The 19072-nt window shown below is 51.8% G+C and overlaps 1 protein-coding gene across 1 annotated transcript; it reads left to right on the forward strand.

Annotated features, from left to right (window-relative positions):
• The first annotated feature begins 1526 nt into the window (after positions 1 to 1526).
• On the forward strand, positions 1527 to 14277 carry Actr1b (actin related protein 1B). The gene is made up of 11 exons (XM_006987291.4): positions 1527 to 1747; positions 3463 to 3527; positions 4819 to 4894; positions 10887 to 11012; positions 11262 to 11386; positions 11552 to 11768; positions 11889 to 11981; positions 12076 to 12250; positions 12825 to 12886; positions 13057 to 13097; positions 13262 to 14277. Exons 1-11 carry the CDS (start codon positions 1700 to 1702, stop codon positions 13362 to 13364), a joined length of 1131 nt encoding a protein of 376 aa, XP_006987353.1. The 5' UTR covers positions 1527 to 1699; the 3' UTR covers positions 13365 to 14277.
• Positions 14278 to 19072: the final 4795 nt, after the last annotated feature.

Raw genomic sequence — 19072 nt, forward strand, 5'->3', positions numbered from 1 at the left:
AGAAGGAAGAGGAGGATGGGAGGAGGAAGCCTCCACCACTGGAACTATTCTGTATCTCTTTTAAAGAAATTTAACTTGTGGGTTATAATCTTCCCACAAAGAGAACTCAAAATCGAGGTAACTTCATCAGTGAACTCTACCAACCCAAGAGATAGAGCCTCTCCTAAGATGATTTTCTCAGATGTTGTCCCAGTAACAAAACACTCTCACCACAAGACATCAGTGTTATTGACTGATGGATCAATGAAACAGAAGGTTCAGAGAAAATATCATTTATTGACAAAAGTACCAAGGCAATTCAATGAAGATTATATATATATATATTATAAATTATTATACACAATATAAATATATTAACATAAATTATATATAAGTTTTTGGAAACAGGATCTCACTATGTAGCTTCTGCTGACCTCTGGAATTCAGAGACTGGTCTGCCTCTGCCTTTCTATTGTTAGAATTAAAGATATGCGCCACCACACACAGCTTCTCTCCCCCTATTCTTTTTTTAACATTTTTTTTCCGAGTATGTGCTTGTGGTTGTACATGCATATTCCACAGTGCACTTGTAGCATTCTGAGGTCAAGTTGTGGAAGAAAAGCTGGTTCTTTCTTACCATTTGGGTCTCCGGGATCAAACCTCAGGTCGTCAGCCCTAGTGCTAAGCACCTTTACCTGCTGGGCCAGCTCATCATCAGAAGCATATTATTTTCAACAGTAATACTGGAATAATTTGATGGCTGGTGAAAAAATAGGAGTTCCGAGGCTTACCCGATACATGTACAAAATCTCAAAATTAAACACAGGCCCAATGTAAGTTAAATGTATAATACTTCTATAATAAAATACAAGGGAAATTATCATTCACCTAAGGTTTAAGTTTTATTAAATTCAAAACTATCGCCGGGCGGTGGTGGCGCACGCCTTTAATCCCAGCACTCGGGAGGCAGAGCCAGGTGGATCTCTGTGAGTTCGAGGCCAGCCTGGGCTACCAAGTGAGTCCCAGGAAAGGCGCAAAGCTACACAGAGAAACCCTGTCTCGAAAAACCAAAAAAAAAAAAAAAAAAAAAAAAAAAAAAAAAAAAAAAAGAAAAATTCAAAACTATCTGTTGCTACGTATGGCAGCGCGTGCCTGTAATTCCAGCCCTTGTGAGGCAAGAGGATCCCAAGTGCGAGGCCAGCCAGGGCTTCACAGGGCTTCTCTAAAAATCAAAACATGAATAAATCTGATTTGACTCTTCCGTTGAAATATTCAGGTCTGCCTCCCTAAGAGAAGGAGTGCTCACGGATGTCGCATTAAAGACAGGTCTCCCGTAGGTGAGACTTCCCGACTGCAACGGACCCACCACCTTCTTTCCAATTCCTGCGTCCCCTTTAAGAACCCAGCCATGACATCATCGCACCGACGCCGCGCAGCCTACCTTGGCAACGCCCGGCTGTCCTTCCGGGCAGCCTCAATTGGCTAGCCAGCTCCAGGAGGCCCCGCCCCCTCCCGTCGGCAGTCCGCCCCGGCGCTCCCCGTCAATCAGGCCGGTCGGCAGCTGTGATTGGCCGCGGGGCCGGGTTCGCGTAGGCAGCGCGCTGGGGGAGGGGCGCGGCGCCCCATCTCGAGTCGCGGCCGTCCAGGTCCTCCCGCGTGCCCTGTAGCCCGCCGGTCCTCCTGCAGCCCGCCTGCTGGGCAGGGCCGGCTCGGCCCGGCCATGGAGTCCTACGATATCATCGCCAACCAGCCCGTGGTCATCGACAACGTGAGTCCGGACCGCGGGGTTGGGGGGAGGGCTGTGTCCCGCCCCGGGGTCGCACGCGGCGCCGCGCAGTGGCCGGCGCTGGTGGGGCCAGCTGTGCGCGGGGCCAGCTGTGGGCCTGGGGACCACTTCCCTCGGAGCCCGGGATGTGCGGGACAGCTGGACATAGCCAGGCGGTCCTTGATGCCCTAGGCCGGTGGACGCGTCTGTCTTGGGTGGAAGCGCTGGGCAAGTTTCGACCCCCTGGTCCTTTGCTTATTATGGTCAGCTCTGGACGCCTGATGTAGGTCGGCTGACATTTGACCTTTGCACACTGCTGGCCTCATCTTTTGGAGGGCCCGGTGGTCTTTACAACACTTCCCAAGGGGCTGCACCCAGAGGCAAACACTGCACGTTAATTTCTACCAGCCAAGTACCCACCACCACTTGGCAGCCTCTTTGCGGCTTTGACGCCCCCTCTCTTTAAATGGAGGGTGCAGGACCACTTTTCCCAGGACGGAGCAGCAGCAGTTTGGGGTAGTTGTTTGCAAGCCTGAAAGGAAAGAGGTCCCACTTCCCGAGGCTTTGTCTTCCAGCGCCTGGGTTCTGCTTGCCTTCGGCTGCCCTGGGAGATGCCTAGCCTCAGAACCCTTGCCATAGCTTCTCTGTGGCTGTGCCTAGATGATGCCTCTGGTGTGTAGGCCTTGGAGTTTTTGACAGTGACACACTTCTGCTCTTTCTGGGAGCTGACTCCTTCCCACGTGACCCCCTGATGGAGTCCCTTTGTGGCTGCCTTTTTTTGGAGCACCCATGTGGACTCCCTTAAATCATAACAAGATGTTTATCATGGAGGCTAGTCCTGGGCTTGGGAATGTGCTTGTCTGAACAGTACTCCGGCAAGCTGCAGTGTACATCAGGCTACTTCCCTTCTTGGTGGCCAGCAAGCTTATGCACTTAGAGACACCCACTTGATTCCTTTGGGGCTTGGAGACCCTCTCCTGTAACTTGGACATGTTTGTTTCTGCTCTGCACGCCTTGAGGGTTGTGATGAAGATTGATGGGCAAAAGGTGTGAGAAAGTGATTCCTTTACTGAGTGGAAGGCTTGCCGGGTTCTTGTTGAAATCCTAGGTCCAGCATCCAGGCTGGAGCAGGGCCACAGCAGTCTCTCCTCTTATTCCCCAGGAAAGGTACTTGAGAAAGGCACCAGTCTTTCCACACACCAAGTGGTCTCCCTGGTGGGCCCAATATGTGGTCTGTTTCTGCTGCTGACGAAAGGGACTCCTGGATGACACTGAGGGGTAGCATCTAGCTATCTTTGGAGTGGAGCTGTGTTCCTCCCACAGGAACTAGCCATAGCGTGCACAGAGGAGGCTGTGTGTAATGGTTTCTCTCTCCTCACTGATACCCTTCTGGTGCGGGGATTGTTGGTAACGGGGTTAACCCGTGCACTGTAGAATATTGAGCGGCAACCCTGACTTCCTTCCGCTAGATGCCCCTAACAGCCCCTCTCATCTCCCCTTCGAGTTTCCAGACCCAGCCAAATAAAAATCTCCAGGGCAGGAAATGCAGCATCACTCCCAGTTTTGAGCTACTAGTGCTTGTGAACGATCTCGTCCTCTAAGTGGGGTCTCTGGTTTCCTCCCTGCCCAGCTCACTGGGGCTGCCCGCTCTCTCCACTTGGAGACACTGACTGCATCTGGAGCCGATAGCAGGAGCTAAACATTGCTTTTCCTTGCAGGGTTCCGGGGTGATCAAGGCTGGTTTTGCGGGAGACCAGATTCCTAAGTACTGTTTCCCAAACTAGTAAGTGTTGCTGGGGCAGCCGCCTCCCCTGACCGCCCTTACTTGCTTTGGGGAAGAACATGGGCCCTGTGGCCACAGCTCTCTTTGAGGGCGGCTGCCCCTCCACCTGTAAGAGGAAACACCAGATTGGTGGGATTAACCTGAGCTCTGGGAGAGTTCTGTGCTGGGTTTCCTCTTCAGAGCCTCTTACCTTTGTTCCTGGCTGAGCCAGAGAGGAGGAGAAGCAGCCGCCATTGCCCTGGGGATGGGGTGTGGTGGTGGCTACAGCAGGAATAAAAGGGACCTCTCTCCAGGGAAAGAGCTAAACTCCCACAGAGAGTCGGGGGGAGGATACACAGCCACCCCTGCCTCCCTGGAAAGGTTTTTCTGGTTATTACGGGTTTGGGTGCAGTGGCTTGAACCCCTAGCCTCCCAAAAGCTGAGCGTACATTCTCAGCTATTACCCCCCCCCAGCCCCCAGAAATGTTTTCATCAGGACTTATTTATGTTTAGCATGTAGGAAATGTTCTGTCTAGCCCTCTCCACACACCCCAGGTGGTGCTGGTGGTGGCAGGAATACCAGAGTGGTACCGTCCTAGAGATCCTGGAGTGCCTGGGCCCTGCCTGCCCCCTGGGAAGTTTCTCTCGGGAGCCTCTCAGAGCTTGAAGGATGTGTCAGTGGCCTACAGATCAGAGGTGGACCCTGAAGTCCCCTGGGGCGGCTCTAAGAACTACAGGCCTGTCTAGGGACAAGGCCAGCCTGGGCGTGCTGAGGGTGCATGGAAGGGCTTCTTCAGCTTTCCATCTAGCACTCTGGGTGGGTGTCAGGGAAGGCTGTTTGGTGGTGATACGTGGGGAGTGTGGGTCACGATCTGGAATGGCGGCTCATCCGATCCATGCTTGCCAAGAACTGAATTTCTGTTCTGGAAGCCATGGCAGTGGGGAGGGACAGTGGCCACCACTCGGTTCTAGGGTTGTCCTCCATCTATTAGCAGATGAGAGGGGTGGCCACAGAAGACTCATCCCTTGCTAGATAGAGCCTGGCCATGCAGGGATCCTGTCGTTCACACTCAGCGCTCCCTGGAGAGAGACCCATTCCTTCAAACCCCAAACTGCTTGTGCTTCTAAAACCAATGCTGCTGCCCCCCCCCCCCCACCCTTCCCTTAAGTCGAGGGTCTGATCTTTGCCCTGAGCCGCTTCCCAGCACTTAGACTGGCCACCCTCTAGAGCTTTGCGGTTGGGCTGCAGTTTTCCTGGATGCAGGTTCAGCCATGCACCTGCCCAGCTCACTGACCTTCTGTGTCCTTGCAGTGTGGGACGGCCCAAGCACATGCGGGTCATGGCCGGAGCCCTGGAGGGGGACCTTTTCATCGGACCGAAGGCAGAGGTAACTGGCCCTCCGTTGAGTTCCTCGGTCACGGGAGAGCTGGCTGCTGGTCAGAGCAACCTGTTCTAGGGTTTCTGCGCCTTTTTGCCGCCCCCCCCTCCCATTTCGGTTGTTTAGTGCTGTGTATGTGGCAAGGCAACCCCCCTTCTGTGAGATGCAAACAAAAATGTCCCTCCTGAGGAACATGCTTGGGCCTCCCGTCCTCATTCAGAAGCTGTTTAGAAATTAGAGGAGAAAGAAATGATTAAGATCACAAGCGTGTGGTCACAGCACTCGGGAGGGGTGGAGGCAGGAGGATCAGAAGTTTAAAGTCATCTTCAGCTACCCCCAAAAGTGACTGAAGAATTAGAATCACCTAGATTGGATGGACCTGATCCCCGCTCTGAGGAGGGCTGGGGCCATTTCTTACTCATGCTAGGCTGGCAATACCTGGGGGCTCCACGGCCACATCAGACTCTGAGGGAGCCAATACAGGGCATGAGGGAAGAGTCAGCCCTGCATGGGCAGGAGTCAGGTAGGCCCCTGGGAATACAGGGGCAGCCCTGGGCCTGAAATGGGGATGCCTGAGTAGAAGGGCAGATGAGCGGCTCCTGGGAGGTGAGCGGCTCCTGGGAGGTGAGTACCAGCCACTGTTGTAAGAGAAGCTTGTGTCCACTAGAGGGGTAGCTGTGGGCAGCTGTACTCTGGAATAATGATGGGCCCAGGTGGCCTAGGAGGGACCGTGCTGACAGGAGGAACACTGGCTGGATGGTGATGGACTGCTGCAGATGGATGCTGATGAGGGCGTGAGGAGACACTGTAGACATTTTAGGCAGTGAGTGAGGAAGCACATTCATGGGGTAAGAGGATGACGGGCTGTGGGATGGGCACGTTTCCAGAATTCTTTCCCTGGGTAGACGTAAACAGTGAGTCTTTAGAAGGCCCCAGTGAGAAACCAGACAAGGAGTCTACTGAAGTTCACCCTGGGGAACCAGAGACTTTTTTGATGGGTGTGAGTGAGAGGCTAGTGTGGGAGCAAGGGGAACCCACAGCAGTCTTCACTCTTTATGAGCCCTCCCCAGCCTGTATACGCCAGCCCCTCTCAAGGCCCTGAGACCATGTGCAGTTAGGGCAGAACTGCCTGTGAATGGCTGGGAGGTACGGGAGGGAGAACTCTCAGGTGAGGGTCCAGTGACCCTCCCGCCGCCTCTCTGTGGGAACCTCAGCAGGCCTGCTCAAAAGGTTTCTTGCAAGCAGGTACAGCTGACCTGATAAAAAAAATGGCTCCTCTTTTGCTTGGAGTATTTATTGTGTTCTGTAACACTACCTCTTCCTTCAGCTCTTAGAGTCTTTACACACACACACACACACACACACACACACTCCCTTCAGCAATGTCCCCTGAGCCTTGGAGGGGTGACAGGCTATTCTCCAACTTCAGCGGAGTACCAAGCCCTCATGTCGCCTTGACCCTCTCTCCATGTCCATAGTCTTGGTGGTATTCCTTCTGCAAAACACAAGTTAAAAAAAAAAATGGAGCCGGGCGGTGGTGGCGCACGCCTTTAATCCCAGCACTCGGGAGGCAGAGGCAGGCGGATCTCTGTGAGTTCGAGGCCAGCCTGGGCTACCAAGTGAGTTCCAGGAAAGGCGCAAAGCTGCACAGAGAAACCCTGTCTCGAAAAACCAAAAAAAAAAAAAAAAAAAAAAAAAATGGGAAAAGGGAAACAGGAAGACATCCCAGGGAAGCGGACAGCAGTAAGACCCTAAGTGCACAGACAGATACTCGGAAGGCACATCACATTCATGTGACAAAGTCATTGCAGTTGTTAGGGCCTGTGACTTTCCCCAACCATGGCACATTTCTGAGCTCACAGTACCAGATGTAAATTCCTGTCTCCTGAGCAGGCCTTAAGCTAATCAGAAAGTTGGTTGTATGCATAACGGTTCATGCCATCATTGCACTAACTGGCACATCTTGTCTGGCACTTGCATAGTGTAGCATGCCAGGTCTGCCACCAAGCAGAACTTTGGACCATGATTTTCTCCAGCAGCCTTCCTGGCACCTTTCAGCGCGATGAAAGTTAACCAGGGGCTGGGGAAACTTCATCTTACTCTCAACTGGACCTTACCAAGTCCTGCAACTGAGGCATGCAGTGACTTCAGCCAGCAGGGTCTGACATCTGGTTTTGGCATACAACCAACAGCATGACAGTAGCCTTTATTGTTTAGGGGGCTTAGAGGACCTCTTTGGTCAACCCACTCCTAGCACCTGGAATCTCAGTTAGCCTCAAGTCCTCCAGAAGTCTATTTCATACGCTTACAAGGTATCTTGTATTCATTCTTTAACTTTTATATACAAGGGTTGTTGCAGAATCTCTTAGTTACCTTTGTGGGTGCCTTAGGGTTTCTGTTGCTGCGACCAAAAAGCAAGTTGGAAGAAAATGGTTTATTCAGCTCACACTTCCATATTGTTGTTCATCACTGAAGGAAGTCAGGACGAGAACTCATACAGGGCAGGAACCTCGAGGCAGAAGCTGATGTGGAGGCTGTGGAGGGGTGCTGCTTACTGGCTTGTTCCCCACGGCCTGCTCAGCCTGCTTTCTTATAGAACCCAGGACCACCAGCCCACAATCTGCTGGGCCATCTCCCATCAATAACTAAGAAAATGCCTCACAGCTGGATCTTATGGAGGCATTTGCTCAATTGAGGCTCCCTCCTTTCAGATGACTCTAGCTTGTGTCAAGTTGACAGGAGACCAGCCAGCACAGTGGGCATCATCCATGCTTCGCCCAACCACAAAGCCCCCGAGAATGTCATAGCTGTGCCTGGCCCTTGCCCCCTTCGTGACCTGGTTTCCTTCCCGTCCTTGCTCCCTTAGGTGCATTGTTAAGTCTTTCAGATGGGTTTCCGCATCCACAAAGCACTCAGGTTAGCATTGTGTCATCTGTATAATTAAACCTTTTTACCAGGGTTGCTCAGGATGACAGAGCAAGGTCCTAGGCCACCATCCCGTGACAAATAGTAGGGTTGTGAAGGTAACCTTGAAGTATTTTGAAAGTCCATTCCAGGCAGTATTAGTTTTCAGAAATCCCAAGCTGAGGAGATACTGAAGTAAAATATTAGGGAAGTTCAGTACTGCATCAAAAGATTCCATCCGTTTGTACCAGTTATATATGGCTTCCTCATCCAGGGATACTTTAATGGGTCCTTGATGCAGTTTTCTATTCTTTCTTCCTTTCTTTTTTTAAAGACAGTGGGGTTTTGTTGTTATTGTTGTTTAATTTTATGTTCATTGGTGTTTTGTTGGTGTGTATGTCTGTGTGTGGGTGTCAGATCCCCTGGAACTGGGGTTACAGACAGGTGTAAGCTGCCATGTGGATGCTGGGAATTGAACCCAGGTCCTCTGGAAGAAGTGTCAGTGCTCTTAACCGCTGAGCCATCTCTCCAGCCCCAACATTTTCCTAGTCTTGATGAACTCTGTACGGCTCAGGTGGCTCAAGCTGATCAGACCTAAGGCCAAGGGCACAGTATTTTATACCTGCCCACCTCACAGTTGGCCGCACCTTCTCGGCTTAGACTGCCGCGTCCTTGGCTGCCATTCCAGTACCTCCACAGCCGGATGGTCCCTCTCCGTTTGCCACACCTGGCGGCTAAGAGGACTTCTGTTTGGGTGACTCATCTGTGTTCACCTCCAAGAGAAAAATATACACAGCATACCCAGGGGAGGAAGTTGCCCAACTCTGGTCAAACTTAATCCTTTCACCTGCACTGCTTAGCCATTTCCGTCACCTGAGACTCGTTGTCTTTGATGTTCTTGGGTGCTACCAGGAACCAAGGAACACCTAGTTCCAGCACCCATGCAAGCCCAAATGGGTTGTTGTTTTGCTGGTTTGTTTGTTTGTTTTTGGGGGGGTGGGGCATCGTGAAACAAGGTCTCTGTAACCCTGGCTGTCCTGGAATTGGCTAGGTAAACCAGGCTGGCCTTAAACACACAGAGATCCACCTGTCTCTGCCTTCTGAGTGATGGAACTAAAGATGTGTGCCAACATACCTGGTCCCAATAGTTGGCAAGCCAATAAATTCATACTTCAGCATGGGGTTTCCAGTCACCCCGTGCATGGTCCTCCCCTGCAGGTGTCCCTGGCTACCTCATTAGGGAAGTGGCTGTTGTGATCTCTATCCCCGAAAAGCTTCCTCCACCAGCAGCTGGCATGGTGGGGCTCATGAACACCACTCAAGCCCTATCCCTGTCCCAAGATCCCTGCTACGTCAACCTTCTTCTGAACCGCGGTTAATAGCATCCTGTCTCGCCTAGTGACTGGAGTGCCATGTGCCACCTCTCTCGGTTCTGTAGCCGTCACTCTTAACCAGTGCTTCCCACAGGTTCCAAGTCCCTGGATCTCAGGAAGAGCCCTTTAACGTAGACTGAGTTGTGTGCTCTTTGGTCCCCCACCTGTACGCAGCAGCAAGCCAATGCCACGATCTGTTTTTCCACCTTTCTTTCCAAGTCCAAGGCTACATGGAGGGTGCTAGCCATGTGTTCTTGCTTTGCAGTCCCCCCTCCACACAAGCCAGTTCCCTCCAGGCTTCAGTTGCTCATCTAATCACCCAGGACAGGGCACTGCGGCTGTTGCTACAAGGAGGGATACTCCAGCACACCACATGGGAAAGCAGACGCCCCTCCTCAGTGAGGCTTTGGCTGCCCGGCTCATCATCTGGAGCAAGAGCGACGCTGTTGCTTTTCCCAAACTAACTTTGTAGTTGGTTGGGTTTTTTTTTTACTCTTTGTTCTTTTGGGGGCCCGCCACCCAACTCCCAAGTAAATACACACAGAGACTTATTCTTACTTATAAATGCCCGGCCTTGGCTTGGCTTATTTCTAGCCAGCTTTCCTTAAATTATCCCATCTTCCTTTTTGCCTCTGGGCTTTTTCCTTTTCTTACTTCTGTAGATCTTGCTTTCACTCTTACTCCGTGACTGACTGTGTGGCTGGGTGACTGGCCTTTCCTTGTTCTCTTGCTCCTCAATCCTTTTTTCCCCTCTCTTTTTCTCCTTGTATTTATTCTCTCTGCCTGCCAACCCCGCCTATCCTGTCTCCTGCCTCGCTGTTGGCTGTTTCGTTCTTTATTAGACCATCAGGTGTTTTGGACAGGCACAGGAACACAGCTTCACAGAGTTCAACAAATGCAACATAAAAGAATGCAGTAGGGGCTGGAGAGATGGCTCAGTGGTTAAGAGCACTGACTGCTCTTCCAGAGGTCCTGAGTTCAATTCCCAGCAACCACATGGTGGCTCACAACCATCTGTAATGACATCTGGTGCCCTCTTCTGGCCTGCAGTCATACATGCTGTATACATAATAAATAAATAAATCTTTTAAAAAAAAAAAAAAAAAAAAAAAAGAATGCAGCACATCTTTGCATCATTAAAACAAACGTTCCACAGCATAAACGAATGTAACACATGTTAAAATAATAGTCTATAGCACAGCTTTGTTTTTGTCGTATCCTGCTGACTACCAGACATGTTGGAAGAATTCCTTCCCAAGGAGACAGCATCTTTCTCCTCCTCCTAAGGTTCCTGCCATAAACCAAACTCCATCAGTTTACCCTGGGAAAACTGGTTTTTATTGGGATTACTTACAGAGTGTGGATGAGGGGCTACTTAGAGGAGGACGAGGAACCCCTAAGCACCTTATGTACTCGGCACCTCTCCCAAGATCCTCGGGCCACATACAGTTAGGGCAGAGTGCACACAAATGACTGGGAGGAATCTTGGGTGAGGGTCCGGTGACCCCACCCTCTCTGAGGGAACCGACAGCCAGCAGGCACGGCTGGTCTGCTGAAAATAGCCGCAGGTTGCTCAGAAGACTCTTCAGTAAGGCGTGTTGCCATCTTCTCCGGTCCTCAGCCATGTGAGGCCGGCTGAGCTCCGGGAGCCTGTGTGATACCCAGGGAGATAGCCAGCAGGCAGAGGCCGGAGGCGCTATGTCCGCTTTCTCCCTGTCCTCCAGGAGCACCGGGGGCTGCTGACCATCCGCTACCCCATGGAGCATGGTGTGGTCAGAGACTGGAATGACATGGAGCGCATCTGGCAGTACGTCTACTCCAAGGACCAGTTGCAGACCTTCTCTGAGGAGGTGTGGTGGCTTCCCCTCCTCCACACTCCCGCTTTCCTGACTGCTCTTTCCCTGTCTGCACAGTGGTAGCACGTTTCCTGCTCTCTCGGTGTGCGCATGGGCACCACCAGGGACAGACAAAGTTGGTCAGGGCCAGCTCTTCGCAGGGACAGGCGACTGTCCAGTGGTGCTCTTAGCTCAGGAAAGAAAGCTCTGTTGGGGCCTCGCGTGTCTTTGTGTGTGTGTGTGTGACTCCCTTGTCTCTCATAGCATCCTGTTCTTCTAACGGAGGCCCCGCTGAACCCCAGTAAGAACCGGGAGAAGGCAGCAGAGGTGTTCTTTGAAACCTTCAATGTCCCTGCACTGTTCATCTCCATGCAGGCCGTGCTCAGCCTGTGAGTGCCCCAAGTCCTGACGTTCCCCCGGGGGCACAGCCTCTTGATCCCCTCCATGCCTGTTTCTAGTGTAGTGTAAATAATATCCCAGGGTCCCTTGCGGGGTTGAGGAGGAGGTCTTCCCACCCCAGTGGCTGAAGTAAAAGGATGCTGACCTGGTGGCAGGTACGCAACAGGACGCACAACGGGAGTGGTCTTAGACTCGGGGGACGGGGTCACTCACGCTGTCCCCATCTATGAGGGCTTTGCCATGCCACACTCCATCATGCGGGTAGACATTGCGGGCCGCGACGTCTCTCGATATTTGAGGCTGCTGCTGCGTAAGGAAGGGGCTGACTTCCACACCTCGGCTGAGTTTGAGGTTGTCCGGACCATCAAAGAGGTGATTAAGGGCATGGGGATGTGGACATGGCTGGGGTTGGGGAGGCCAAGACGTGAAAGCAAGCCCTGGCCACAAGTGTCCCTGCTACGGTCAGCTTCAGAGTGTGCTCTGCCCATACAGCGAGCCTGCTACCTGTCCATCAACCCGCAGAAGGACGAAGCCCTAGAGACTGAGAAGGTGCAGTACACCCTTCCGGACGGCAGCACACTTGATGTAAGTGGGCAGGCCCGACGGCGGCTGGTAGCCGATGCCGACCTGGAGGAGAGGTTCTGGCTGCTCTGGAGAACTTCAGTCTTCTTCTCCACAGGTGGGGCCTGCACGCTTCCGGGCCCCTGAGCTGCTGTTCCAGCCAGACCTGGTGGGGGATGAGAGTGAGGGCCTCCATGAAGTGCTGGCCTTCGCCATCCACAAGTCCGACATGGACCTTCGCCGGACACTGTTCTCCAATATTGTGCTCTCAGGGGGCTCAACACTCTTTAAAGGTACTGTTGGGGGGGGGGGGGGGGGAGGCCAAAGGCCCAGGGCAGCTAGCACCTCAGACCACTCGCTCTCTGGGCCAGCAGTGTGCCATGTCCACCACCCTTTTGGCAGTACTCAGTGAACTGGACCTTGTGGTAGAGGAGATGTTTTTAAGAGACTCAGTGTAGAATTAAATTATGCCAGGCATGGCGGCATATATCTGTCATTTCGGTACTCAGGAGGCTGAGGCAGGAAGATCATGGGTTCGCTGCCAAGCCTGGATTACATAGGATGAGACACTCTTTAAAAAAAAAGAAAGAAAAAGAAACCAAAAACAACAACTAGGCTCTAAAATAAAGTCTTCCTTAGCTTGTGACTAGACAGTGAGTTTGCCGTGGAGTGCCCAGTTGAGGCGTCTTCAGGCCGGACGTAGGGTCAGGTGGCACTGTATGGCTTTAGGTTACATCTCATGCCAGTCTCTCAACAAGCTGTACCCACCAGGGTGCTGGCAGAGAGACAGCCACAGCTAGTGGTCTCAAGGCCGCCGTGGCAAGGAGGTTGGCTGTGGTCCAGGCTTGGCCGTCCTTGTATCCGCAGGCTTTGGAGACAGGTTACTAAGTGAAGTGAAGAAGCTGGCCCCAAAGGACGTTAAAATCAAGGTGAGGCTGGAGACCTCTGGGGAGAGGGAGCTGGGCGGTGCTGGCCTTCGGGGAGATGGGAACCCCTCTGACCCGTGTTCCTCATTCTCCACTCAGGCCCTCGCTGCCGTGGGTTTGAGGGTGGTGGCCGTGTAGGGACAGGTGTTTATACAGCCATTTGTTCCTTCTAGATCTCTGCTCCTCAGGAACGGCTGTACTCCACATGGATCGGGTGAGTGGGGCTCAAGCAGAAGGGCTTCGGGAGAGACTTGGCACTGGCCGGGGAAAATGGATGGATTTCTTTCCCAAGTAAAAGGCTGGGAGTTCTGAGGACCCGGGGATGGCAGTTGGCCCAGCCCACAGGTACCAAAGACTGTTGTCTCTCCGTCTTTACAGCGGCTCCATCCTCGCCTCCCTGGACACCTTCAAGAAGATGTGGGTATCCAAAAAGGAGTATGAAGAAGACGGTTCCCGCGCGATTCATCGCAAAACCTTCTAATGCCCAAGGAGGGTGGACATACTGGGAGAGAGGGAGGAGAGGGGAGCCAGAGCCCTTGACCCCTTTTGGTCTGGGTTCATGCTCTAGGCCTAGGGTCCCCTGCATGCCCAGACCCCGGAGCAGGTGGTGCCGCCATGCCCGCCTGCAGCCTCCCCTCCCCCTGTGCTCAGCATACACACACAGACACACAGAGAGTGACGTTTAGCTGCATGGATGGCAGTCCCAAGCTGGAGCATAGGAATTGGAGAGGCCGCCATCGAGTTGGTGTGGGCGACCCTCTCGGCAGGGCCACTCTGGCCTGTGGTTCCTTGCTCCGTTCTGGAAGCTCCAAGACCAGACATTCACATGCTCCATTTGTTCTGACAGGCTCCAGCTGGGGCTAGTGATCCCTGGATCACTGGAGTGGGCAGCCAGGAGCTCCCATTAGGGCGGTGAGGCACATTGGTGTGTTTCCTGCCAATTTCCTCTTCCTAGCTTGACAGGGCTGCCTGGACCCTTGGACACCCAGTTTTGCTGGGCAAATGTCCTAGATAGGACTGACCAGGGAACAGTCCTCCATTCCCAGTGAAGGAATGTGGCCAAGGGTCAGAACCTCAGAGCCATGGCAGCCACACCCTGTGGTCTGCCCCACTCCCTTTCAAGGCACTACATTGATCTGCTGTTCCCCACCTTTCCCTCCGTGCCCTGGACAGGAAGGGACGATGGTCTTTATTTGCTGAGGGAAAGCCACTTCCTCAGGAGTTAGACCCAAAGGGTGGGCACCTCACCTCCCTCAAGAAAGGTCTTCACCATGGCCAGGGCCCCACCTCCCTCTCCAGAGCTGAACAATAATTTAACACAGTTGCCTGAAAATGATTCTTTTTATAAATCATTATAGTAATAATTATGGACAAAGCCCAATGTGTGGCTCTGATTCTTGTGGCTTTGTGTGCTCTCATTTGCTCACTCACCCTCGGGGACGTGGAGAGAAAGGACCAGAGGGAACTCAGCACGACACTGGCACAGCTCAGGAGCTTGAGGCCTCCGGTGGTTGGCAGGGCAACGGGACAAGTGAGAGCAGCGTCATTACCCTCTTGCCGTGACCTGCTAGGGGAGGCAGAGCCAGGCTGCCTTCCCTGCGAGTTCCTGGACAGGGCCGCCATGTGTGTGTCACCTCTCACCCAGGCCTGCAGAGGCACGCGGGTGTGGACAGTGACGCACCTACCAGCCTAGGGCCGGATGAGAAGGCAGCCTAAGCATGGACCGTGCCGGACAGGAAGAACACAATCGGGGAGTCCTGCAGGCAGTGAGGGCTCAACACGTCGGGGGTCTGTGCTTGTTAGTGTGTCAGCACGACACGGCTTTGATGGAGAACCAGAGGGCTTAGCCCCGAAAAGCATTCAGCTCAGAGGAGAAATAGCAGCCGTTTTGGAAGTGTTGGGCTGACAGGGTGAGGGCGGAGCCAGTAGGTGGGGCGTGCTGGCTTGTTAGAGCCTGGGGCAGTCCGTGGTTAGGGAGATCCTTTGAGGGTTGTTGGCGAGGAAGGTAAACCGGTCTGTGGCACAGTGACATAGACCAAAGAGGTCAGCTGGGCCGGCGTGTGGAGGGTGTGGAGGAGGTTGAGCTGTGTGCTAGGTGACAGTTTCCACTCTGGAAGGACAGTGACCAGAGCCAAGTGTGGAAGGCTACAGGCCGAACCACTGACCGGGTACGTGTGCAGGGATTCTGGGCGGCCGTACAGTCAAAGCATAGCATCAAAGCTTACACAGAACCCTCCGCTGAGGGACCCTGCCAACCAGCTCTTGGGCAGGCTTCTGCTGGCACCGCTGGCTCCGGGCCAGCTGTGTTGGGAACCTTCCTGCTGAGTCCCTCCCTTCTCCCAGGCCCCTCTTGTCAGTCCCCAAGTCTTGTCTCCTGCAGTCAGTCCCCTTGCTGCCCAGCCGAGATCAGGACCCTGCTCCATTCTGCCCACCCGCTGTGTTTGCTCTCACAATTACTGCGCAGGTAACCAGCTCAAATCTGTAATGAGTTATAAGCCATACAATAAAATGTTCATGAGTCCTTACTGATCTGAGTAAATATAGCCATGGGGGAGGAAGAAACAGCAGCCTCCCTTCAGAAGAATCCCGGTTAACGTAGACCTCCACTTCCTGGGAAAACTACAACAGCTGGAGTGGTGCTGGCAAAATCGCTTCTGGGAACCACGCCGCTGCATTGAGGTCTTTGCATTCCTACCTTAAGAGAAGCCGTCCTGCGTCCTGTTTTGCTTGCTACCTCTGCTCCTGCTGTTCTCCACACAGGAACCACCCCTTATACGTGTCAAGGTCACTTTTGTTTTTTTTAAGAAAAGAAAAAAGGCCTCCATAGCCCCCATACTATGGCTTCTGGCAGGAATGGCCTGGTAAGAGCTACAGCTGCGGAGCAGCTAGACTGGGCCTTGTGTTGTACTGATTCACAGGTGTGAACTGCTGGCTTTATTCTACTAATGCTGACAAACACTTAACTGTGTAAGCAAGCACCAGGTTAGAATATAAACATGGGTTTATTTCCTACCTCTTCGTGGAGGGCCTAGAATCAGCGGCACCGACTCCGAACCGGACCCTCTTGATGGAAAAGACACTGAATAGCTCGGTGTGGTGACACATACCTGTAATCCCAGCAACCAGGAGACTGACAGAAGGATCTTGAGTTTGAGGCCAGCCTGGGCTATATAGTGATATTCCTCTCTCTCTCTTACACACACACACACACACACACACACACACACACACACACACACACACACACACACACACACCACAAAAACAAAACCTAATGAACATTTAGGAAAACTTGTTATCTAAGGATTAGATGACTGAAATATATAAACTGCCTTCCTGGTTTTTGATAGTCATATTGTACAGATTAAGTAGTCTGTAAGATGGAACACAGGAAGTGCTAGAGATAGGCTCTGGATTTTTTTAAAAGGCACACTCGGTGGGTAAAGACACCACACAAGCTTGACGTCCTGAGTTAATTTCCCAAATCCATATAAGGTGGAAGAACAGAACAACTTCACAAAGTTATCCTCTATGTGTGCCCACAAACACTGCACATGAATGCATGCACACAGACTAAATTAAAACCAAAAAATACACACAGGTGTGGGGGCAACATGGCTTTAATCCTAGCACTCAGTTTGGATTCTCTGAGGTGGATCTCTGAGTTTGAGCCAGCCTGGTCTACACAGGAAGTTCCACACCAGCCAGAGTTATATGGTGAGATCCTGTCTCAAAATGAAAACAAAAGCCGGGCTGTGGTGGTGGGTGCACGCCTTTAATCCCAGCACTTGGGAGGCAGAGCCAGGCGGATCTCTGTGAATTCGAGTCCAGCCTGGTCTCCAAAGTGAGTTCCAGGTAAGGCGCAAAGCTACACAGAGAAACCCTGTCTCGAAAAACCAAAAAAAAAAAAAAAAAAAGAAAAAAAAGAAAACAAAACAAAACAAAAAAAAACAAAACCATACACACATGTGTGATAGAGCATCAGACTGGCCATTTACAAGGGGTTCTGGAAATGGTTGTTCCTGAACTTGCAGATAGATAGTCTAATGAAGTCTATATTCCTCCTTGGTGACAGGAGACAAACCAGAGGTTCAGCTGAAACCTCTTCCAGGCAGAACCTGAGATTTAGTCCTCTTGGTCAGAACACTGCATTTCCTTCTTACCCAGAGGTCCAAGGAGGTACAGGATACTCAAGCCCATGTGACTAACCAAGTGGAGTTCTCAGCCTCAGCTGCAGACTAGAAGCACTGGGAACTCTGAAGCTCTGCTACCCAAGTCCCACCCACCCCTCCGGACTACGCTTCAGTGGTCTAGGATGGCCTCGCTCCTAAGATTTGTAGATCTTCAGGTGATTCCAAAGTGCAGCTAAATCAAAGACTCAGGAATTTACTAGTCTGTCTCTTATTGCAGCTATAAAAAGTTAATCACAAACGTAGGGACTTAGAATGTGAATTTATTATCTTACATAGCAGCTCAACATGGGCCTTCTATCTGGAGACTACACTCTCTTGCCTGCCTTCCAGAGACCACTCGCATCTCTTGGCTCAAGACCTCTTTCCCAGCTTGTCAGAATCATTAGGCCCCTCTTTCTACTCCACCTGGATAATCCAAGAGTCTCCCTAATTTTTAAAATATTTATTATTTAGTGTGGATGTGTGTGGAGGGCAGAGAACAACTAAGGGGAGTTGGTTCCCTCCTTCCAGCATGTGGGCCCCTGGGACTGAACTCAGGTCATCAGGCTGGACAGCTGGTACCTTTACCTGCTGAGCCAGACAAGTGGCCAACCAGACAGCAGTCCCTAGCTCCCATCTACAACCTAATTCCTGTTTGCTATGTGACCTAAGGTACGTACAGGTTTTGAGTTTAGGATGCAGACATTTGGGGTTTAAGATGCGGATCAGACTATTGTTCTGCCTACCATAGCCTGTAAACGTCCTGGAGATTTTCCTTTCTGAACTGGTTACAATCCTTAAAAGAAAAACAGCAAGGAGGATTCGGCAGTGAGAAGCCAGGGGAGCACAGACTAACTTAATGATCTAGCTCATCTGCAGTTTGAAGGGGTGAAAAGAAAAGGTAAAGAGACTGTAGACAGGAGAGCTTCCCAGGAGCACCCGGAGTGTCCAGGAGCAGACAGTGGGAAACAGCATCTACAGTGGGGTTGTCAGAGTAAGATTTAACAGCATGTGGGATCCCTTCCCACAGGAAAGGCCTCGAGTGGCCAATCGATGCCTGAGCACTTGGAAGCAGAGATGGTCACTCAGAGTGGAAGCAATAGCTTAGACTGCACCTTCCAACAGGTCAGCAAGAAAGAGGGAGGGCCTTTCCCCAGGCTCTCCATCCCTGAACTCAAACCGAAAAGGATGTATGCTGAACATCTGCCAAACTGCACCGACATATCATACACATGGTGGCCGAGGTGAGCTGCTGTTGTTTATATTTCCATGGGTATTCTGAAGAGAACTCAACATTTAAAAATTTAGTAAATCCTTAAGATGGCAGTACTGAGTTCAAATGATCACTATTATTTTGAGTAACAGTCTGTCTATGCTGCCCAGGCTCAGGTGATCCTCACAGTGCAGACTCTCAAGTAACTGGGACCACAAATGACGGCACCGAGTCCACCTTAGTGTGTCTCTCCTTTCAACTTGGTAGGTGGGGTTGGGGATTTAGCTCAGTGGTAGAGTGCTTGCCTAGAAAGTGCAAGGCCCTGGGTTCGGTCCTCAGCTGGGGGTGGGGGGGGGGACCAATAGGGGACTTGGCCTAAATCTAGATTCAGGGTTGGAGAGTGGCTCACTAGCATGTGGCCCAGTTATTCCATCATTAGCACTGCAAGAACAAAAACATCAAGATCCACGCAAGGTCCAAATACTGCCACTGCTTCCACCCTTTAAAATCTCCCTTACTTTCTGCCCCTTCCATCCTTATATAAAACTAACTCTATACTGATTTTACATTCTGAGTAGATGTCAAGCCAGTATTAAGAGATAGCTAATCTCAATATAAAAAAATCTATAGAAGCCAGGCGGTAGTGGTGGTGATGGTGATACACACTTTTAATCCCAGCACTCGGCAGGCAAAGGCAGGCCGATCTCTGTGAGTTCAGGGCCAGCTTGGTCTACAGAGGGAGTTCTAGGACAGCCAAGAATACACAGAGAAAACAAAAAAACTACAGAAGAAAGACTAGCCACC

Source organism: Peromyscus maniculatus, chromosome 21 (assembly GCF_049852395.1).
Source record: "Peromyscus maniculatus bairdii isolate BWxNUB_F1_BW_parent chromosome 21, HU_Pman_BW_mat_3.1, whole genome shotgun sequence".
Taxonomy (NCBI): Eukaryota; Metazoa; Chordata; class Mammalia; order Rodentia; family Cricetidae; genus Peromyscus; species Peromyscus maniculatus.

Bases quoted from the DNA above. Each gene is read 5' to 3' on its own strand.
- Actr1b (XM_006987291.4), top strand. From the start codon at position 1,700: ATGGAGTCCTACGATATCATCGCCAACCAGCCCGTGGTCATCGACAAC. The intron at 12,251-12,824 runs GTACTGTTGGGG...TTGTATCCGCAG, and splicing joins GGGCTCAACACTCTTTAAAG to GCTTTGGAGACAGGTTACTA. The intron at 13,098-13,261 runs GTGAGTGGGGCT...CCGTCTTTACAG, and splicing joins CTGTACTCCACATGGATCGG to CGGCTCCATCCTCGCCTCCC.